This window comes from Rhinoraja longicauda, chromosome 7, assembly GCF_053455715.1.
Source record: "Rhinoraja longicauda isolate Sanriku21f chromosome 7, sRhiLon1.1, whole genome shotgun sequence".
NCBI classification, from domain to species: domain Eukaryota; kingdom Metazoa; phylum Chordata; class Chondrichthyes; order Rajiformes; family Arhynchobatidae; genus Rhinoraja; species Rhinoraja longicauda.
The window spans coordinates 39,414,825-39,437,552 of record NC_135959.1 but is presented as its reverse complement, the minus strand read 5'-3'; the positions used below and the strand labels follow the sequence as shown (position 1 = coordinate 39,437,552).

The following is a 22,728-nucleotide window of genomic DNA, read 5'->3' as shown; positions in this document are numbered from 1 at the left end:
GACAGAGACAGAGACAGAGACAGAGACAGAGACAGAGACAGAGACAGAGACAGAGACAGAGACAGAGACAGAGACAGAGACAGAGACAGAGACAGAGACAGAGACAGAGACAGAGACAGAGACAGAGATAGAGACAGAGATAGAGATACAGCATGGAAGCAGGCCCTTTGGCCCAGTTAATCCACACTAACCAACGATCATCCATAAATTACACACTAGGGACAATTTACAGAGGCCAAATTACCTACAAACTTGCATGTCTTTGTGATGTGGGAGGAAACAGGAGCACCCAGAGAAAACCCACATGGTCACAGGGAACACAAGCAAATTCTTTACAAACAGCACACCTTAAACCTACGTCTGTGCTTTTTGATTCCCTACTCTGGGCAAAAGACTGTGCATTTGCCTGATCTATACCACATGATCTTGTTCACCCCTCATCCTCCTGCGCTCCAAGGAATAAAGTCCTAGCCAGCTCAACCTCTCCCTAAAGGAAAGGCTCAGGCCCTCGAGTTCTGCCAACATCCTCGTAAATGTGCCCTTTCCAGCTTGACAACATCTTTCCTTTCACATGGTGACCAAAACTGAACGCAGTACTCTAAATGTGGCCTCAGCAATGTCTTATACAACTTAACATGACCTCCCAACTTCTATACTCAATACTCTGACTGATGAAGGCCAATGTGCCAAAAGCTATTTTGACCATCCTATCTACCTGTGATGCCACTTTCAAGGAACTATGTACTTGCAATCCTAGATCCTCTGCTCTACAACCTTCCCCAGAGTCCTGCCTTTCACTGTGTAGGTCTTACTCTTGTTAGACTTTGCAAAATGCAACACCTATAATGGATGGTGTTTTGGCAAAAGTCAGGGTAAGCACTTCAATTACGAATATAACAAATATGGAGGAGCTTTTCTCAATACCTCAGGATGTTCCCAATGGTGTATATATTGGATTGTTAAAAATAAAGGAAATATGACTGTTGATTTGTGGCTTTCAAACTCTCAAAAGTGTGGCAATAACTATATGTATTTTAGTGATGTTTATTTAGTTTACTTTAGAGGTATAGTGCAGTACCAGGCCCTCCGGCTCACCAAGTCCATGCCGACCAGTGATCCCCGCACACCAACACTATCCTACACACACTAGGGACAATGTACAATTGTACCAAGCCACTTAACCTACAAACCTGTACGTCTTTGGAGTGTGGGAGGAAACCGGAGCTCCCAGAGAAAACCCACGGAGGTCACAGGGAGAATGCTCCAACTCCATGCAGACTGCATCCATAGTCAGGATCAACTCTGGGTCCCTGGTGCTGTGAGGCAGCAACTCTACCACTGTGCCACCTTGCTGCAATATTGACGCATAAATATTGGCCAAGCAACCAGGATAACTCTCCTGCTCATCTTCATAAGACAATGGAGTATTTTATAGCCATTTAGGGTAGCAGACAGGGTCTTGATTTAATATTTTGCACAATTTGACAGCACCTCAAATAGCAAAACACCTTCTTTGGACACCATTGTGTTTCAGCTGTATTATTGCCAATCAATTCAAAATCTGAAATCAAGTAAGTGTATCTTAATTCCACAACTGTCTGACGCAGGCAAGGATGCCACCAACTAAGTCATAGTCAAAAATACTAATGCATGCTGACATAGGAAAACAGTCATATTTTTCCATTTTTCCTTAGGACAGTTCATCGAGTCTATGACAGCTCTCAGATCACTTTTGTCAGTCCCATTCCCTTACATTTCATGAGCACTTAAGTGTAGAATTTGATTTAGTGTGCTATTTTTGGTGAAGAGAATAAAAGTACGTAAAAAAAATAATGGTTGATCTTTTAACCCAGCACTATTCTCCTGCCTCAATGCCATATTGCTTGATTACCTTTATATTTAAGATCTATCGAAGTCTGTCTTGTAATTACTCAATGACTGAGCCACAACAGCTCTCAGATAAAGATTTAGGATGGCACTGAGATGCAATATAGGGTTTTTGCTATGGTTATTTGATGGAGGCTACTAACAATTTGCTTGTTGTGTTAGAGACAGAGTTCTATGCAAGAAACTGACCCTTTAACCCACCATGTCCATGCTGACCATTAATTACCTATTATTACTAATCCCATTTACTAGCATTTGATCCATTGTCTTTCATGCATTAGCGATTCAAGTGATTGTCCAGATGATTCAAGAAGTTTGTCAGAAAAATTGCATTCAACTTCTCAGGTTGTGCATTCCTGATTCCAATCACTGGATGAAAATGTTCATTTTGAAATCTAATGCCATTACTCTTGCATCTCACTGCAAAATGATCCATTCTGCGGAGGGCTTCAAGTTCTGTTCCTTACTCTAAACTCTAGTCCTCTGGTTTTAGACACCTCTGCTATAAAGAAAAGTCTACTACTATCTATGCTACCTGGGCCCTCACAATTTTGCATACCTCTCTAAGGTCACTGCTCAGTTTCCTACACTCTAAAGAAAACAAATTACCCTATCCAGCATCTCCTTATAACTGAGATGCTCCATCTCAAGCAACTACTGGCGAATCTCCTCTGCATCCTCTCCAATGCAGTAATCTGCTTTCTATGGTGTGACAAGCAAAACTGTGTACAGATAGTTTAGCTGCTCCCCCAGTCATCTGGTTCCTTGTTCTGTGGTGGGTGAAGATTTAAAATTGTAGCTATCTTCTCCCTTGCCTCCCTTAACAGCCTGGGATACATTTCATCAGCTCCTGGGATTAATTTGCCTATAGGTCCGTATAGCCATCTAATGCGACCTCCTCTTTAATTACAGCATTTTCTAATTTTTCCCCATCTTCCTCCCTGAATTCTCCAACTACAATATCATTCTCTTTCATGAAGCGAAGTATTCATTTAAGACCTCACTTGTGTCCTCTAGCTCCACATGCAGATTGCAACTTTGGTCCCTAATGGGCCCTACTACTTCCCTGCTTAGGTTCGTGCCCTTCATAATCTTATAAAATGTTTTGGGATTTTCCTTCATCATGTCTGCCAGTGATATTTCATACCTCCTCTTTGCTCCCTAATTTCTCGTTCAAGTTTCCCCTACACTTACTGCTGAAGGGTCTTCTCTATCTTTAATTCTCCATGCATGCTGTGCGCTTCTTTTTGGTCCTTAATCCAGCCCTCAATATCCCTTCATATCCAGGGGTCCTTGAACTTGCTGTTTGTTTCCTTCACCCTTATGGGAATACAATGGCGCTGAGCACTGAACATTTGACTTTTGAATGGCTCCCACAAGCTTCATGTAAATCTACCAGTTTATTTTTGCCAGGTTCTGCCTTACAATATTGAAATTGGTCTTTCCCCAATTCAGAATCTTAATTTCCAAACCATGCATTCCTTTCCAAGACTATGTTGAAAGTTACAGATTTATGGTTACTATCTTCAAAAGAGATATCCTATTGACACCTTGACCTCTTACCTGGCTACATTCCCTCAGACTGCTCCTTGCGTAATTGGTCTATCTATGTACTATTTCTAATTGCTCTCCTGGACACAATTTAATACGTTTCTCCTTCTATGTCTTGAGCATTGAAGTGATCCCAGTGAATAGTCAGGAACTTGAAATCCCCTGCAACTGTAATCCCTATTACTCTTGCAATTCTCTGCAAAATGCTGATTCACCCTGCGAAGGAGTTTTGATTAAAAATCTACAATAAATAACATTTTAACTCAGTCACATTTAATATTTTCTTTGATAATTTCGCTGCTTTGTCTGTACAGATAAACACTTTAACCCATTGATGAGTTACAGTTTGTTCATAGTTGTAGAAAAGTCATGAAAAGTACAGATAAAAATGCAAGTTAAATCACACAGCAAGAGCTGTTTAACCTTTAGTGGAGCAGATTTCTGTTCTGTGCTTTATCTACTCTTACTGCAATATCAATCTTGTGCAGCAGCAAAATTCAAAACAGAACTGCTGTTTGAGCTCTTTTTCCTTTTTAGAAACTGCTTTTCCATAGATATTGGAATGATATCAAATTATTGCACAAGTATTTTTGGCTTCATTTTTCTTTCTTTGTTGATAACTTTGTTTGTACCAAGGCAGGATATGTCAGTCTAAAACTCAAAAATGCAGTTGTTGGAAAACACATGAAGAATAAACAGTGCTTAGTTTTCTACCATCCAGATGCTGCCTGACATGCTGATTATTTCCAGAATGTCTTGTTCTTATTATTCGAGATATTAATGCTTCTAAGCACCAGAGCATCCCAGATCTTGTTAAAAATGTATCAGGTGCAGAGAAAAAAATCCTTTTTGCAGAAAGCAGCTTGTGATGGATGGATTGCTGAGATGTATCCAGTTGAAACTCTGTACCTTACCAGCCAGGATAAATTTGGGGCATTGCCTTCATGTGTTGTTTAGAACTGAGTGAAAAGAATCTCAATCTCTTGACAGTTAGGCATCAATAATGCAAAATAATATACTTTTAAAGTTGATTCTTTTCTAATTAACCCATCAATTTCAATGGTTTATTGGGAATGTTTAAACGATAAATATATTAAACATGAAATGTTAAAACAAAGACCAAAAAAATCACAGTAGCTGGCTATGTGCACAACACACCCAGGGTATGGTAAGCAATGGTATTTTCTTGGTGTTTAAAAAGCCGACATGACATTCAGAATAATTTTACAATGTAGCAGTTTATGCATTAGGATGTTTGTTTAGCAATTAATATTTTGAAATAAATGTCGATTTTCTCTTTTCTCTTTTTTTATTTGTATATACATAACGGACAATGCAAGGAAATGGATAGTCTGCCATTCCGATCAGATACACAGGCTTCACAAATCAAACCAGAATGTATTCACACCTCATTGCCATCAATGTTGACCATATGATATTGCCTATTTCTTCCTGTATGGCTTTTTCCAAATTGTCCAGTTAGTGCTAATTTGAGAAAGCTTTGGAGTATTCTCTTGACACTAATGAAAACTAACTAGTGGGAATCCAAATGATTTTCATTTGTAATATTTGACAGCTACTGAGGATGAAAACACACTCTGGTTTGTAGTTGAAATCATGGTGCATCCTGCATCCCTGCAGCAATATACAGAGTACTTAATTTTCAAATGAAGAGTAATTTTGCTTTCTATTTTCATCTAAATTACATCAATTGCGGGCAATCTTATAGAGCTGGACCCTACTTTTTGGATTAAGTAATTCGAAATATTAAAATGCACAACACTAGAATTCCACATAACGAGAATGGCAATCTATTATTGGCTTGGAAGGTGAAAAGCTGGTTCTGTACAGTAATCCACACACGCTAGGATTCTGTTAGTAATTTGCCCCCTAATTAAAAATTTCTCTGTTTGAATTCACTTGATACATTTGGTTTAATCAAATCCTTGCTTCCGTCAGAATAAATAATTCGTTTACACTTCAAGAAACAATAAACTGCCATACTTTTCTTGGGAGCGCGCCGTGATGAAACCGCTGGGACGTTAACCTTTCCTTTCAATCTCATCCATGTCTGACACAGGCGAGTGAGGTAGTAAATGAGGATCCATAAGTGGCTCTGTGCGGGAATTGTTTTGTAACTGCGGCAATGTTTTGTTTGTTAAAATACTCCAAATGAGATAAAATGGTAATGAATGTATATTGATACTTACTAAAGTGTAGTTAGTGTCTGCATTTTAATTTTTTTAATTTTAAACAGATCGTAATATTGTTCCACTTCTCCATACTATTTATATATTTTTAAATCCTCTGGTTAATTTATTAAAGCAGAACGCCTTCCCGAGAATGGAGGACAGGTAAAACTCATTCTCTCGCTGTCTCTCCCTCTCCGCTTTTCGCCTCGCAGCACGCCAGGATAAGCTCCAAGATGTAATGTCATTAAATTGCAAATGCTTTTCATTTCCGACACACACTGTTTACTTATCTGGGAAAAACATATGTTCAGCGGAATCCGTTAAATTCTACCTATTGCCGCGGGTAAAAAGTGCAATGGGAACGCACCCACTGAGCTTTTTTTTCCTCTTATTTTTGGCACTTTGGTTATCTACAAGGCTGCTTAGCAGAGAACTGAAAATGAAGATACAGTATTTGATTAGAGAGAACAGTGAACAAAATTCACACTTTGAGGGTCAGTTCATTGCAAATGATTTTCTTTCCTTAGACATATGCATAAATTACTATTTTTAAGGCATCAGGAGAGTCTGTATATTTTTCTCACTCTGTCAAACATTTAATTTCACGCGGAATATTCTGAATATGCAGAATTCATATCATGGATGCACTTTTAGCTAAGAGGAGGAATGCAGAATGAAAGATAAAATTATGCGATTTGCACTACAAGCCCATTAGTGATGGTGTTAACATATTTCCCTGTTTATTTTTGAAAATCCATAATCTGTCGCCAAGTATTTTTCTTTTGATTTTTAAAGTACGAACCTATGTATTTTCACATAATGGAAACAAATCTTTGCAGATACTGTGAGCAATGTTCTTTAATTTGACCTCCCTTTTCCTGGTGTTATAAATGGAAATCCAATTTTGTAGAATGGCCACATTTTCAGATAAAACAGTCCATAGCTAACAAATTGCAGAATTAGAATGGCTGTGATACCAACTGTTTTCAATTTCTTTATAATGAATTCAACCTTTTGGATATCAGATAAACGAAATAATACTATTTGCTAGACCACTAGCTTATAAAAATATGCAAATATGAATGGCAGTTTTTTAAAATAAAGTTTATATTACGTGTATTTTGCCTTAAATTTCATAATCCAAGGACTTCTCCATGCATGGTTGGTATCTGTCATTAGCCAATGGTACAGTTATTCAACAGGTCCAATTATTTACACCAGTGACTTGAGTATTTACAGTTCTATAATAGTTTCAAGCTGTCGCTAACTAAGAGGGAGGATGTTATAATTGAGCTATCTGACTAGGTCACCATTTCCTGCAGATGTTTCTACCAATTCAATACCATTCCATGAAGGTTATTGCAATAGAAAGGATATAAATGCAGGTAACTCATTCTTTGGCAGCTTAAGGTCAAAACCTCACAGCAGAGAAATTAAATCTTGCGCAAATGAAAAAAGCAGACTTTACGTTATGAACTTTGCACATACACCTTTTTTTCCATTGGTTTCACCATTGCAGATAAGTTAAAGAGGTCATGGGTAGCTAGGGCTCAAGGACTACAATGGCAAGGAATTTTAGAGAGAGAACCATTTGGGGATGCATTCAAATCATTTGTTGGGGCAGCAGATTTTGTGGAGGTGTTGGTAATGTGATCAGACCAGTGTTCAAAGGTGAGGAGGGGGTGGAGAAATTGAATGGACATCTGATTAAAATCAGCTGGGAGATGTCGGAGAATCCCTTAAACAAATATCGACACCAGATGCCTCAAACTTCATGGCATCACACCAGGTAAAGTTGGTCCCCTTTAACTGACAATGAAACATAATTCTACAATTCAGTTGAAGGCAAATTTTGCATGAGAAATACTCATTGTATTTGGAACTGAATAAATGAAAATAAAATAACTGCAAATCTGAAACAAAAACAAAAGATGTTAGAAACAACAGGTTAGGCAGCATTTGTGGAAAGAGAAGCAGAGTTTACGTTTTAAATTCAAGATTCTTGATTGGATCTAGAAAAATAAGAGGACAAGCTAGTTTTAAGTTACAAGGAGGGCGAGAAAGGAACAGAGAGTACAAAGAGAGTAGTGGGGGCCTGGAATGCATTGCCAGGGGTGGTGGTGCAGATACAATAATGGTATTTAAGAGGCTTTTAGATAGGCACATAAAAGTGGAAGGAATAGAGCGATGAGATCAGTTTAGCTTGGCATCATGTTTGGCACAAACATTATGGGCCTAAGGTCCTGTTGCTGTGATCTAGTATTCTATGTTCTATGTTCAAAAGGGAATAAAGGGAATATCTCTGATAGGGTGAAGGCATGGGTTTTCAGAGGGATTCTGCTGTTACAGTCATCTGGTTGAAAGATAAATTAGGGTGCATAGGAGAGAAATAAATAAATGGAAATGTTAAAGATGTAGGTCAGAGGCATTGCTCTGAAAACGGAATCAATTTACATCTGGCTAAATTTACAGCAGAACTGACTATCTCTGATCAAAACATAAAGAGCAACTCACCAGAAGTTGTTGAATGCAACATTGAGTTCCAAGAACAGCAATGTGCCCAAAGGGAAGATGAGCAGTGTTTCTTTAAACTTGCATTGGGCCTTGAACAGTGAAGGAGGCCACGGAAAAAAGGTTAAAAATAGGAGGAGGGTGAAAAATTGACGTGACATGCAATTGGAAAAAGTCATCACAGAGGGGTCACCCAATCTGCATTTGGCTCCTCCAAAATAGAGACCACATTGTGAGTGCCAAATGTTGTGCACAACATTGGAAGAAATAAATCAAGGACGTGTTTCACCCTGGTCACTCCCTCTTCTCCCCTCTTCCATGAAGCAAAGGATGCAGACATGTGAAAACAGGTTCAAGGACAGTTACTCCCCAGCTGTTATCAGGCAAATGAACCATCCTATCAACAACTATAGAGTGGTCCTGAGCTACTATCTGAAGACCTCACTGAAGACCTTTGGGCTATCTTTAATCGGACTTTACTGGACTTTATCTTGCACTAAATGTTATTCTCTTTAGAATGTTTCTGTACACTGTGAATGGCTTGATTGTAATCATGTAGTCTTTCTGCTGACTGGTTAGCATGCAACAAAAGCTTTTCACTGTACCCTGGTACATGTGACATTAAACTGAAGTTGCCACTGCATTTTCTCTCCCTGCTGTTTCACCCATTAATCCCTCCTCATCTTCCTCGGTGGCACTGTGGCGCAGAGGTAGAGTTGCTGTCTTACAGCGCCTACAGCACCATAGAATCCGGTTCAATCCCGATTACGGGTGCTGTCTGTACGGACGGGGTTTGTACCTTCTTCCCATGACCGCGTGGGTTTTCTCTGGAATCCTCGGTTTCCTCCCACACTCCAAAGGCGTACAGGTATGTAGGTCAATTGGCTTGGTATAAATGTAAAATTGTCTCTAGTGTGTGTAGGATAGTGTTAATGTGTGGGGATCGCTGGTCGGCGCGGACTCGATGGGCCGAAGAGCCTGCTTCCACACAGTAACTCTAAATTAAGCTAAACTAAAGTAAACTAAACTAATGAATTGACAATACAATTGAAAAGACTGTTTGAGTCCCCGGAAGGTGGGAAGGGTTGAGACTCTTTTACAGGCTCTGGAATAATCAGTTAATCTTAAGGTGAGAGGGGAATAATCAGTAATCTTAAGGTGAGAGGGGAACAATTTAATAGAAATCTGAGGGGCAATTTATTCACACAGAGGGTGGTGGTATATGGAATGATTTGCTAGAGGAGGTAGTTGCAGTCGATATTATAATTACAATTCTCAACTTTCTTCAGATTTAAGGGGGAGCTCATGAGCAATCTTTTCATTCAGAGGGTAGTCCATATCTGGAATGAACTGCCAGAGGAAACTATAGAAGCTGACTTTCAAAAAACATTTGGATGGATATATGAATAGGAAGTGTTTAGACAGATATGGGCCAAATGCACACAAATGGGACTAGCCAAGAATGCCAATTTGGGCAGCAAGGACAAGGTGGCCTGAAGGGCCTGTTTTCATGCTGTATAGCTCGACTCAATCTACTTGATCCAAAATATCACCCATTCCTTCTATCCAGAGATGCTGCCTGGTCTGCTGAGTTTCTCAAGCATTTTATGTCTATCCGATGTAAACCAACATCTGCAGTTCCTTCCGACACACCATTCTACAATATTTCTAGGTTAGACCAAAGGTCTTAGTGCAACTTTGTAAAAGACTGGTTAGCCCACTGATGGAATATTGTATGTGGTCTGCTCACCACGTTGTTGTAAGGAAGTGATTGCAATGGAGAAAGTGCAGAGGAGATTCTCCAGGATGTTGTCCTGAGAGGGAATGTTTCAGACATGAGGGGAGACTGGATAGATTGATTGCTTTCCTTGCACAATAGGCAGAGTTTGTACCTTATATAAATGTACAAAATTATGAGAAGCAATAAATACTAAACAGCTTTTCCCATGAAAGTCTTGTTTAAAACCCAAGGTTAAGGGCTTATGGTGAGGCGTAAGAGGTTTAGAGGGAACCTGAGGAAGATCTTTTCATCCACTGGGAAGTTGCATTCTGGCATATGCTGCCTGCGAAGATGGTGGAGGTAGGTACCCCCAGAACATTTAAGAAGCAAATGAATGAACATTTGAATCACCAAGGTTTAGTAAAGTACAGACTAAATGCTAGTGAGTGGGATTATATGTATAGCGACTTGATGGTCAACATGGACATGGGATCTGACTCTGTGCTGTATGACCCTATGAAATTACATGTAAGTGCTCTCGGCAGCAAGGGAAGCATGCCAGATTTATTTGCTGCAGGCTAACTATTAGTGGGTTGTTGACATGGTACAGGCCTTCTAACAAGGCATACAGTTGCTCAACAGTATGGTTAGCTCTGATAACATGCAACAATGTGAACAATTAGCTCAGTGTTGATAGCAGCTAAAATCAAAAGCCACAGGTGTAGGTAAATCATTCATCATGAACTTTGCACCCATTTTTTTGAGCTCTCCAAATTCACCCCATTATATTTTCTGATTAATTGTACCAGGTTCAAAAAAGTGGCATCATTTTCAGCATGATTATAGTCTAGTCTGAAAATCCTCAAGGTACGCCTACATTGAAGAAGCTCACCTCCTCTCAAATCACTTTCCAGGCTTTGGCCTGCTCCTCCTCTCTTCCAGTTTTCTTCCCCTCCACCTCCATCAGTCTGAATAAGTGCCCTGACCGAAAATACCATCTATCCATGTTCTCCAGAGATGCAACCTGCCCTGCTAGGTTACACCAGCATTTTGTGTCTTTTTTTGAAAGAAAAAACATCTTTTACTCTGAAATTTAACGAAGTGCAGGATTCAGATGATACTTTGTCCTTCAGATGACATTTTGATGCGCCATCCTCTTGCTTTGTCTAACAAAATCATGTTATAAATGAAATTGCTACCTGTGACCTCAGAACCAAGAAAATCTGCCTCCTGACACCAAACTCCATCTTATTTGTTACCTTCTGCCCTGTTTAAATTGTGTGTGCTTGCATATAAAAAAAACTTCATAGAAATAAATATGTTAGCAACTTAGTCATGGAGGCATAAAGTGTGGAAAAAGGCCCTTCGACCCAACTTGCCCACACCGACCAACATGTCCCATCTGCACTAGTTCCACGTCTGCATTTGGCCCATAATCCCTCTAAACCTGTACTATCCATGTACCTGCTTCTTAAACATTGCGATTGTCCTTGCCTCAATGACCTCCTCCGGCAATTTGTTCCATGCACCCACCACCCTTTGTGTGAAAAGGTTACCGCTCAGAATACTATAAAATCTTTCAACCCTTCACTTTAAATCTATGCCCTCTGGTTCTCGATTCCCCCATTCTGGGTAAGAGACTCGTGCGTCTACCCGATCTCTTCCTGTCATGATTTTGTACACCTCTATATCATCCCTCATCCTCCTGGGCTCCATGGAATAGAGTCCTAGCCTGCTCAGCCTCTCCCTACAGTTCAAGTCCTGCCATCATCCTGGTAAATCTTCTCTGCACCCTTTCCAGCTTGACAACATCTTTCCTATAACATGGTGCCCAAAACTGAACACAATACTCTAAATGCAGCCTCACCAATGTCTTATACATCTGCAACATGACCTCCCAACTTCTTTGCTCAATACTTTGACTGATGATGGCCAATGTGCTAAAAGCCTTTTTGACCAACCCATCTACGCGTGACACCAATTTCAAGGAACTATGTTCCTGCACTCCTAGATCCCTCTGCTCTACAATGCTCCCCAGAGCCAACCATTCATTGTGTAGGTCCTTCCCATGTTAGACATTATAAAATGCAACACCTCACATTTTTCTATATTTAATTTCATCAACCATTCTTCAGCCCACCTGACCAACCGATCAAAATCCTGCTGCATTTTTTGACAACCAGCTTCACTATCTGCAATACCACCCACTTTTGTATCATCTGCAAACTTTCTAATCTTATCATGTACATTCTCATCGAAATCATTGATATAGATGACAGTAAAGGGTCCAGCACTGAACCCTGAGGCACACTACCAGGAACAGGCCTCCTGTCTGAAAAGCAACCTTCCACCATTACCCTTCTGCCTCCTTCAAACTAGAAATGTTAATCAAATTAATTATTAAACTGACCTCACTATCCTAAGAATATCCTGATCGTCACATTGAAGGAGACATTTAAGGTTGGTTGCCGGGTGTTTCGTAGATTTTCAGGAATCCATAAAACATGCCTCCCTTAACCGATTTGGCACAATAGGGTTGTAAAGCAATTTCAGGCATTTGCAAAGGACACTCCTCTCAGTTTTCTCTCTACAGATTGTTGTCAAATATTTCTAACATTTTCGATTCATATTTCAGAGGTCTAGATTTTTGTATAACATTGCTTTTTGCATGTCATTTTGACTTTGGTGGTGAATACTTTCATGAATAATTGATCATAAATTTGTACCATTACATTTTCTAAGTAAGTTTTCCTTTCAACAGGGCTTGCTACTTTCCCTCAATTTCCCTCAATGATTTGGCATCCATCTTTAGACAAACTTTATTCATTTGTGTCACGTGAATGAAGGTGCAAGGGCCGAGAATATTCGGATCCAAATGACAATGGAATTGCCTTAGACTTTCAGCATTATTTATTTACCATAGTTAGTTCAGGTAATGTTCCAATGTGCTTCCAAGTGTCATACCAAACTTAATTTGACACTTAACCATGTAAGGGGACACTACAGTAGATGAGCAAAAGCCTGTAGTTTTTAAAGGTGTGTCTTAAAGGAGGAAGAGAGAGGAAGTTTAAATAGGAAATTCTAGAACTCTGGAATGTCTTTAGGTAGGTGAATCCCAGATATCAATGGTGAAGAAACTAAATTTCTGGATGGTCAAAATTGGGCAGACCAGATACTCAGACTGAATGAGGTTGCAGAACTAGGAAAGGGTGTGTTTGGGAAGAATTTGAAAATTCAACTGTGAAAATGTTAATGTTGGGGGATTTATTTATTAGGGAACAATAATAGTCAGCAATCACAAGGGTGGAAAGTGAGTGAATAGGCACAAACTTGAGTTGTGCAATAGTATGAAATCAATCTGGCTGTAGTATAGTGATGTCTGGGTTAAGTCATGGATTGAGGTTTCAACAGCAGATGAAATGACCAGGAAAAATCAGAATGAGTGATGGTGTCTTCAAACATACATAGAAGGTTCTGTGTCAAGATGCTCCATCTACACCAGTCCCACCTGCCCATGTTTGGCCCATATCCCTCATAACCTTTCCTGTCCATGGTTGGTTTGGTTAGATCTACTATGTCCTTATGTCGCTTTGCTACTGAGTACCAGCAGGTTCTTTGACTGTGTATTCAATTTACAGTATAGAATATATGCTATCGAAAATGATCTGCTAAAGCATTATTATTGTTTCTTAATTTGTCAAAGTAACAGATGGGTTCATCGATGCTTTAAGTACTTGACAAATACTGTTGCTGATGTTTCAGTGGCTTTATCTATTTGCAAGAATGTTGATTTTTAATTTGCCATTATTAACAGCATCGGTCACAAGGCTATATTTGATGATGATTACATTTAATTAGTTAATTAATTAAGTGTACTGATGCACAAGCCTCTATTCATCTTATTAAATATCAACAATGACTGGAATTACAATTCAAATGTACACATATTTAATTAACAGATTTCTCAAATATGAAGAATAAGACAATGTAGAACTGACAACACAAAATGCAACCTCAACTTTATGAAAAAAATGATTGAAAGAAATGTTTCTTTGTAAAAGGAAAGTACCTTTATAATAAAGCTGTGCATGCAAAAAAATCATTATTACAGAACAATTATGTCATATTTCATTTCCTTGTGTGAAACACTGCAGATGCATCTTTTTTTTCCCCAGAAAGGAACAATCTGCGATTTAACACAAGACTAAAATGCACGTGTGCCTTCATGTAAACGCTTTATTGACTAGTTGTGGATTTATACCCAGCCCACTTCCAATTGACCATGCATATTAAAGAATGTAGGCCTAGAACAATGCATAAAAATTGCACTGCAAGAAAAGAATGGCTTAAAATGTCAATTGAAAGAGCGAAGATTTTGTCTGCGTCATGATATGGAATTTTAATTATAAACTAATTTTTTAAAGAAATAGTCAGTGAGAAAATAGATCATCTAAGTGTTGGGGATCATCATCCATCCTGAGCAAGCAGCCAAATTAGAAATCTCAACTGTGTCTAATCTGCACAATTATTTAAACATCACAATGATATCAATGTTCAGTGTACCCAAGGTGAAAATTGAACCTGTGCCCATGTTCACACATCAGGTGCCAATGTGCAAATCTACATCCATGATTACGAGCCTTCAGCCACACCATGAAAATCTGTGCTGGTAATGTTTTATGATTTTTCACTCTGGGGACCCTGCTGATATTAATGTTTTAACATGGAAATTCATTTTTTACTTCGATTATCAATTTTATTGTCAGAATTAAAAATAATGTTTATCTTAAATTGAAGCTTACTCTGTTTAATTTTCCCCTTTAAAATACCCTGTCGATTATGAATCTGAAGAACCCACTGGTAATACTGAGAAGTTAGATCGTTTGCCATCAAGGCCACAAGACTGAGGACTTCGACACAAAATTATTCCTATTACAGAAATATGAAAATACTCCCCACCCTATGAGCATGTGACCACACAGCATCATTAAAAGTGGTGGTGATTTTGTGCAGTGACTTTGGGTGAGGTAATAAAACATTTCTAGAAAAATCACATTTTGTCTGCGTCATGATATGAAATTTTAATCTTTTAATAGAAAAATGACATTTTTCTAGGACTTATGGAACCTCACCAACAGAAAGTACTTATTTTGATAATGTTTCTTTGTGCATTTGTGTTTTAGTTTTCTTATGGAATGAGATGGTACAATTTCTGGTATAAATGCATTAACTTTGACAATATAACAGGTTAAATACATAAAATTACATTGTAAATATTACAAAAATACATAATTGTAAATAAATCAATAATATTCATGCATTAAGTTTAAATATGTTTTGTGTTTTATTAATCCTTTTACAGAAACAAACTATGATGTAAACGTACACAATTAAATTACTTTTCCCCCAAAGAACATGGATGATTCTATTTATCACAGAAATGGCAGTATGCTCCTTAAGAATTTGTGCCCTTATTCCGAATTAATTGATTCAAGAGCATTTGAAATAAATTAGTATTCATAAATGACTTAGCCTCGATTGTTTTGGCATGTTTCAACTTGCAAGAAAATGTTACTTAACACAATAGTTTTGCTGATTAGAATTTACTACATATTTATAAATCGAGAATCTTTCTTTAGCTATGCTTTGATCACGAGGATTGGTAGTGATATCTGTGTCCAGACGACATAGTGAGAGGCAGTATAACTGAAGAAAGTGATGAAATCTCCCAGTAAAGACTTCGAGAAAGGAAGAGTCTATACAAGATGGCCATGGAGACAGACTGACAGAAAGTGACAGCAATAACAATAATCTGGGAAGAAATTACAATTATTTTACTTAAGACTGATGATTACTTTAAAGATATAACATACTAAATCAACATTAACACATTTTAGGAAAATTGTCTTTGCTGAAGGCCTGAAATAATAAATAGAAAATGCTGGAAAGTTAACTGGTCAGGCATTAATTGTGAAAAGAGAAAACTTTTGAAATTTTTTTTAGTTCGAAGTCTTCAAATAATTCACAATACCAACTTCAGTTTCAGTTTTCAGTTTTAGAGATACAGCGTGGAAACAGCCCTTTCAGCCCACCGAAACCACGTCGGCCAGCAATCACCCATACACTCGTTCTATCCTGCACATGAGGGACAATTTGCAGAAGCCAATTAACCAACAAACCTGCACATCTTTGGAGTGTGGGTAAAAACCTAGGCGCTCACAGGGAGAACGTGCAAATTCCATACAGACCCGTAGTCAGGATCGAATATTGTACTTGCGATGTCAGCCTGAGGTGCTAAAATCTCTGCAATGCACAAATGGTCTTCATAGGTAAGAATTGGACAAGATGATGCGTGGGTGACACCACCCTAGGTGGTATTACAGGCAAGATACTACTTCTTGGACTTCATGTTTGAATGGTATGGTATTTGAGGCAGTGCCGGATTAACATAGTAGCAAAAGTAACATATGCTACAGGCCCCGCATTTGCCCCGTACTAAATCGGCAACGCACTGGGGGGGGGGGGCGCTGTGTTGCATGCACTGCTCCCCAACCGTAGCGGTTTGAATCTGTTGGTGGGGCGGGGCGGCGCAGACCAATGGGCAGCCTGAGCGTCACCCCCAACCGCCAACACGGACACAGTAAGACAGGCAGCGAGACTGAGACAGGCAGCGATAGTCGGCATGGATTTGGTGGGCTGAAGGGCATGCTTCCATGCTGTATCTCGAAGCTCTGCTTTGAAAACTGACTCACTCCCACTCTTCAGTGAGGAAGGGTGCCAAAGTTGCAACAGTGACTTTCCACAGATGGTGTTTGATAGCCTTCCAGCATAGAGTTCTTCCAGCATTTTAGTTTTTGTTTCAGAATCCAGTATCTATTTGTTTAATTTGTTTTCCTTTATAAGACTTTAGTTAGGCTTTCCTGGAGTATGGTGAGCAGGTTTGACACCACACTATAGGAAGATGTAATGGACCCTTCATCGGGACTCTTAACTCTGAAGCATTGAAAATTTACCTTGAAATCTGGTCAACATGATTTCATTGAACACTACTTACATTAACAATGTTTTTTTGCTGAATTGGAATTTAATTAATTGCATGGGCTGTGGTCATTGAGATATGCTGTGTTGATAATATGACATTGTTTTATTTTGACTAAATCTGCAATAATGTTTTGTAACTAAAATCTGTGACAGATTTTGAAACAAAAACTACATTCTTTCAGCCATGCAAATCTCAAGTACATACCTTCTCTCGTTGGTATTCCGCAAAAACAAATGTTGCAGCTACAAAGACTGGATGGCAGAGCAACCAAAGAATGCAGCCCTGGTATATTAAAAAGAAAGATTGCTTGTGTTGGTTATTGGTCCATAAAAACCCTTCACCAACATACTGTAAAGCCAAGAATCAAGAAATTATTGAATGTTTCTTCAATTCCAATTTACATGAGAAACTACCAGGCTCTACAGACTACAAAACTCCTGAGTTGTAATATCAATAACCGAAAAGTCACACAGATTTTTTTTCTTCATTCATACCTGCATTGTCAACAAATACTGAGGAGGGGGGTGGGGGCAGTGGATTAGGCTCACATTTTATTTTCTGTTTATCTCATCAAGACGATGGCATAAAATGTGGATTATAACGAATGTAAAGAGAGTAGGAAAGAACCCAAGCCAGCAATTAGAAGGGCCAGAAGGGGCCATGAACTGTCAGTGGCGAGTTGGATTAAGGAAAATCTCAAGGCTTTTTATAAGTACACTAGATGGGTGTAAAACTCTGTTGTGGGCGGTCCTACAGGCACAGCTGAGGGGGGGGGGGGGGTGATCAGGGGGGTTGAGAAGGGATGGAGTGGGTGAGGACGGGGAGGGGTATTGAGGAGAGATGGAGTGGGTGAGCGGGTGGGGGAGGAGGAGGGGGGTTGAGGAGGGATTGAGTGGGTGGGGGGGAGGAGGGGGGTTGAGGGGAGGAGGGGGGGATAAGGGGGGTTGAGGGGAGAGATGGAGGAGGAGGGGGAGAAGAAGGTGCTGGACCAATGCAGGGGAGGTTTTGGACTGGAACCGTTGGGTGGAAAGCTGTCCTTCGGGCCCAGCAACCCTACCGATCCATGGACCTGTTGCTGGGTGGGAAGTGTCCCTGGGGCTGTGCCGGGCCCAGCAACCCTACCGATCTTGTAGGACCCTCTGCCGCCGTGCTGCACCATGGGAGGAGGGTCAGGTGGGAGACATGCTGTGACAGGCGCCGGTCCTCCCTGGGGCAGGTGGGGGAGCGCATCTTTTAAAGTTAGCCCCCCTCCCCCCCCCCCACACTGGCTGCGACTCCCTGGGCCCCCCTCCCTCATTGGTCGTCACTCGGGCGGGTCCTACTGTGATGTCACACGTTGAACATGGCAAGCAATCGGTTTAATAAGGTAATTTTAAAACTTTCACATCTCTCTAACTTGAAAAATATAAGAGCAATTTGAATGAAACCTGGATGAATGTGTCCCCAGGACAATGGTGAGTAAGGTGGGCCTAAAATTGTACAGGTCATGTACCTTTGCTTTGTGGAGAGAAGAGCATACAGGAACAATGGGATACAGAAATAACAGGAACAAACATACGGAAGAAAGATGGATGGATGGAAAGAGGGTGACCTGGAAGAAGGTAGGACTGCTCAAAAATATAGGAGTGAATCTATGCTTGGAGTCGGAGGATGTAGACGAGTACTTTGCATCTGTATTCACAGAGAAGGACTTGGAGGACAGCAAGATCAGTGTGGATGCTAAGGCAGTTTGAGATCGTGAAGAAGGTGGTGCCGCACCATGTCATGAACATTAGGGTGGATAAGTCCCCAAGGCCTAATTGGATCTCTCCCAGGTTATTGAGGGAGGCAAGAGGGGAGATTGCAGGGGCCTTGTCGTGGTTCTTTGTTTCTTCTCTGGGCAATGGCAGTCCCGGAAGACTGGAGAGTGGCCAATGTTGTTCCTTTAGTTAAGGAAAGAAGTAGAGAGAATCCAGGGAATTATAGGCTGGTGAGCGTCATGTGGTAGGGACACTATTGGAGAGAATTCTTTGAGATAGAATTTTCACCCATTTGGGAATGGGCTAATTAGTGATAGCCAGCATGGTTTTACTCATGGCAGGTGATGTCTCACTAGGTTGATTGAGTTTTATAGGGAGGTGACAAGAGAGATTGATGTAGGTGGTGGATGTTGTATACATGGATTTTAGTAAGGCTTTTGATAAAGTTCCTCATGGTAGGCTGCTCCAGAAGATTAAGATGACTTGGTCTTTATAGTTCCGGAACTGACTGATTCATAGAAGACAGGGGGTTTTGGTGGAAGGTAGATATTCTGGTTGGAGGTCTGTGACCAGTGGAGTTCAGCAGAAATCCGTGTTGGGGCCTCTGCCGTTGGTGATATATATATAAATGACCTTGACGTCAATGTAGATGAGTTGGTAAGTTTGCTGACACCAAAATCGGACGAGTTGCAGAGAGTGAGGAAGGCTGTCAGAAGATACAGTGGGAGGTTGAATGCAAGGAAAGAGTATGCAGTTAATGGCAAGACCCTTAACAGCACCAATATGAATAGAGATCTTGGAGTCCAAGTTCATAGCTCCCTAAAGATGGCAGCACAAGCAGAGTGCAAAGAAGGCAGGGTGTAAAGAAGGCATATGGTATGCTTGCCTTCATTGCTAGGGACATTTAATATAAGAGTCAGGAAGTCATGATGCAGCTCTATAGGACTTTGGTTAGGTCACATTTGGAGTATTGCATGCAGTTCAGGTCACCCCATTACAGGAAAGATGTTTAGGCTTTGGAGTGGGTGCAGAGGAGGTTTACCAGAAAGCTGCCAAAATTAGAGGGTTTCAATTACCGGGAGAGATTGGACAGCCTTGGATTGTTTTCTTTGGTATGTCAGAGATTGAGTGGAGTTGATCCAAATATTTAAAATTCTGAGAGGCATAGATACAGTGGCAGTCAGAACTTTTTCTCAGGGTAGAAATGTCCAACACTAGAGGGCATAGCTATAAGACAAGAGCAGTAAGATTTTTACCCAGGGTGGTGGGTGCTTGGAACTCATTCCCAGGGGTAGTGGTGGAGGCAGATATAATTGTGGTGTTTAAGAGGCTTTTAGTCAGGCAGAAGGAGTGCAGGGAAAAGAGGGATATGGATCATGTGAAGACAGGCAAGATCACTTTAGCTAGGCATCATGTTCAGCACTAACACTGTGGTCTCAAGGGCTCGTTCCTGTGCTGTACTGTTCTGTGTTCTATCTTGACAGAATGAACCAGAATGCATGCATTTTTACTTGGTTGGAAATAATTGGGAAAAAGGAATAGTGCAAATCTTGCATATTGAGTTCTGAATCAAATGTTCTGACATATTACCTTCACATTAGATTTCTAATGGTAAATTAGACTAGGAAAACAATTCTGTAGCTAATGTCTTTCTTGATTTTGTATTCCTCCTCACTTAAAGGGACATCCCCTTATCTGTATGTGATCATGGTCAATCATTATGGATGGAAAACCATGTTCTTAAAAATGCCCTTTCTAAGCTTACAATATTATTTGTGTTATCAGAGAGGCAAGAGCACCATCTCAAGTTTCTGTTTAAAAAAAATGTTATGCAATGATGCTGATAATTTCTAATAATGTTTGCGATGTTGGTGGTTGAACTGCTGCGATGATGTTTAAAGGTATCAGGATAACATTTATGATATTACTGATTTAAGCAAAGGAATATTGTATTATTCGAAAATATTTATTAATGATTTTCATCACAAATTATTATTTTGGGGGATTTAAATGGAACGTGATGTTAACAAATTAGGCCAGTCGCAGATCAAAATAACTCGTACTTACTTTAGCAAATCTGATGTAGAAATTTCTCTTGAGCACACTTCTTTCCATGGTAATGATCTGGTAAAGACTGGAGGCAAGGAGCAAGACCAGACACACCCGTAAAATCATGAGTAGCAGACTTGCCATGCTATTAAATGCATGGTAGCTATGATGATCAATATCTTCAAACTGTTCCCAAAGCAATAAAATACCCTGTAAAAAGTGGACAAGGAGAATAGTTAGTGCAATATTTACTGAAAATGTAAAAACAATATTGAAGATAAAGACATTTCTAGTGTTCTTCTGGAGATGAGGCCCGATTTAGAGTTCAAAAAGTTGACAGATTTGATAGACACAAAATGCTGGAGTAACTCAGCAGGCCATACAGCATCTCAGGAGAAAAAGAATAGGTGACGTTTCAGGTTGAGACCCTTCTTCAGACTTATTGATGTGTTAGAGTCACATCTTTACTACTTCCCCTGACAGCTTATTTCTTACATTCACCACCATCTGTGTGAAAATTCTGCCCCTCAGGTCCACTTTAAGACTAGGCGCATTTACCTTAACTATGATCCTTCTGATTTTAATGTTTGTTCAGCACCTTTTCTACCTCAGTCAGCACTTTCAGGAAACCTTGTACGTGCACCCATAGGTCACTCTATTCTATAACATTCCCCAGGGCCCTTCCATTGACTGCAAAATGCATCATTCCACTTACGTCTGAGCTGAATTCCATCTGTCATTCCTTTCCCCACTTTCCCAATTGAACCTCAGATAACCCTCATTACTATCCATTGTCCTACCAATTTTGGTGTCATTGACAAACTTACTAATCATGCCAACTACATTCTCATCTAAATCATTAATATTTTATGACAAACAACAGGGGCTCTGTACCGATTTCTACTGGTTACAGTCCTCTAATCTGATAAACAAACCTCCACTACTATCCTCTGACCGCTTCCAACAAAGCATTTTGGAATCTAATTGTCTAGTTTACCCTGGATCCTCTATGATCCCAACTTCCAGATCAGTTTGCAATGCGGGACCCTTGTTAAAAGCCTTGCTAATGTCCATGCAGACAATCTCTACCACCAACCCCTCATCAATCCTCTTGTACACCTCTTCAAAAAAATTGATGAGACACTTCCCATGCACATGTTAATCTTAATGGGGTTAGATAAGGAAAAGGAGAACAATGCTTGCATTGATGAAGGAATTAAGAAACTGAGTACATAGAATTAACCAGATTAACAGAAAACTTTGGGTGAAAATCTTTTTTTATGCATGTATGATCTAGAACAATGCCTTAAAGTGCTGTAGATGTAAACATTCACCTATTGTTCTTCATCAGTCAGTGCATTGAGTATAGATTTTGGGAGGTCATGTTGCAGTTGTCGAAAATGCTGGTGAGGCCACATTTAGAGTATTATGTTCAGTTTTGGGCACCATATTATCGGAAAGATGGTGTCAAATTGGAAAGGATGCACAGAAAATTTACGAGGATGTTACCAGGACTCAAGGACCTGGGCTATAGGGAGAGGTTTAGCAGGCTATGACTCTATTCTGCATTGGCAGATGCAGTTTAATGTGGATAAGTGTGAGGTTATAAGAATAGGAAGGCAATTATCTGAATGGTGTCAAGTTGGGAAAAGGGAACGTACAACGAGATCTGGGTGTCCTAGTGCAGCAGTCATTGAAAGGAAGCATGCAGGTACAGCAGGCATTGAAGAAAGCCAATGGATAATGTTGGCCTTCATAACAAGAGGAGTTGAGTATAGGAGCAAAGAGGGCCTTCTGCAGTTGTACAGGGCCCTAGTGAGACCGCACCTGGAGTACTGTGTGCAGTTTTGGTCTCCAAATTTGAGGAAGGATATTCTTGCTATTGAGGGCATGCAGCGTAGGTTTACTAGGTTAATTCCTGGAATGGCGGGACTGTCATATGTTGAAAGACTGGAGCGACTAGGCTTGTATACACTGGAATTTAGAAGGATGAGAGAGGATCTTATCGAAACATACAAGATTATTAAGGGGTTGGAC

The 22,728-nt window shown here is 39.9% G+C and overlaps 1 protein-coding gene across 3 annotated transcripts in view; it reads right to left on the bottom strand.

Annotated features, from left to right (window-relative positions):
* Window positions 1-22,728, bottom strand: part of gpr180 (G protein-coupled receptor 180) — a 60,048-nt gene that overhangs the window by 8,087 nt on the left and 29,233 nt on the right. The window contains exons 7-9 of one of the 3 annotated variants that reach the window (XM_078402337.1): window positions 20,710-20,901; window positions 17,108-17,185; window positions 13,881-15,673 (exon numbers count right to left, since the gene is read on the bottom strand). In XM_078402337.1, coding sequence (XP_078258463.1) covers window positions 15,512-15,673; window positions 17,108-17,185; window positions 20,710-20,901 — 432 coding nt within the window. In that variant the 3' untranslated portion in view covers window positions 13,881-15,511. Of the gene's footprint in view, window positions 1-13,880; window positions 15,674-17,107; window positions 17,186-20,709; window positions 20,902-22,728 lie in introns of those variants that run through there. The other 2 variants (XM_078402335.1, XM_078402336.1) reach the window with 2 other exon arrangements.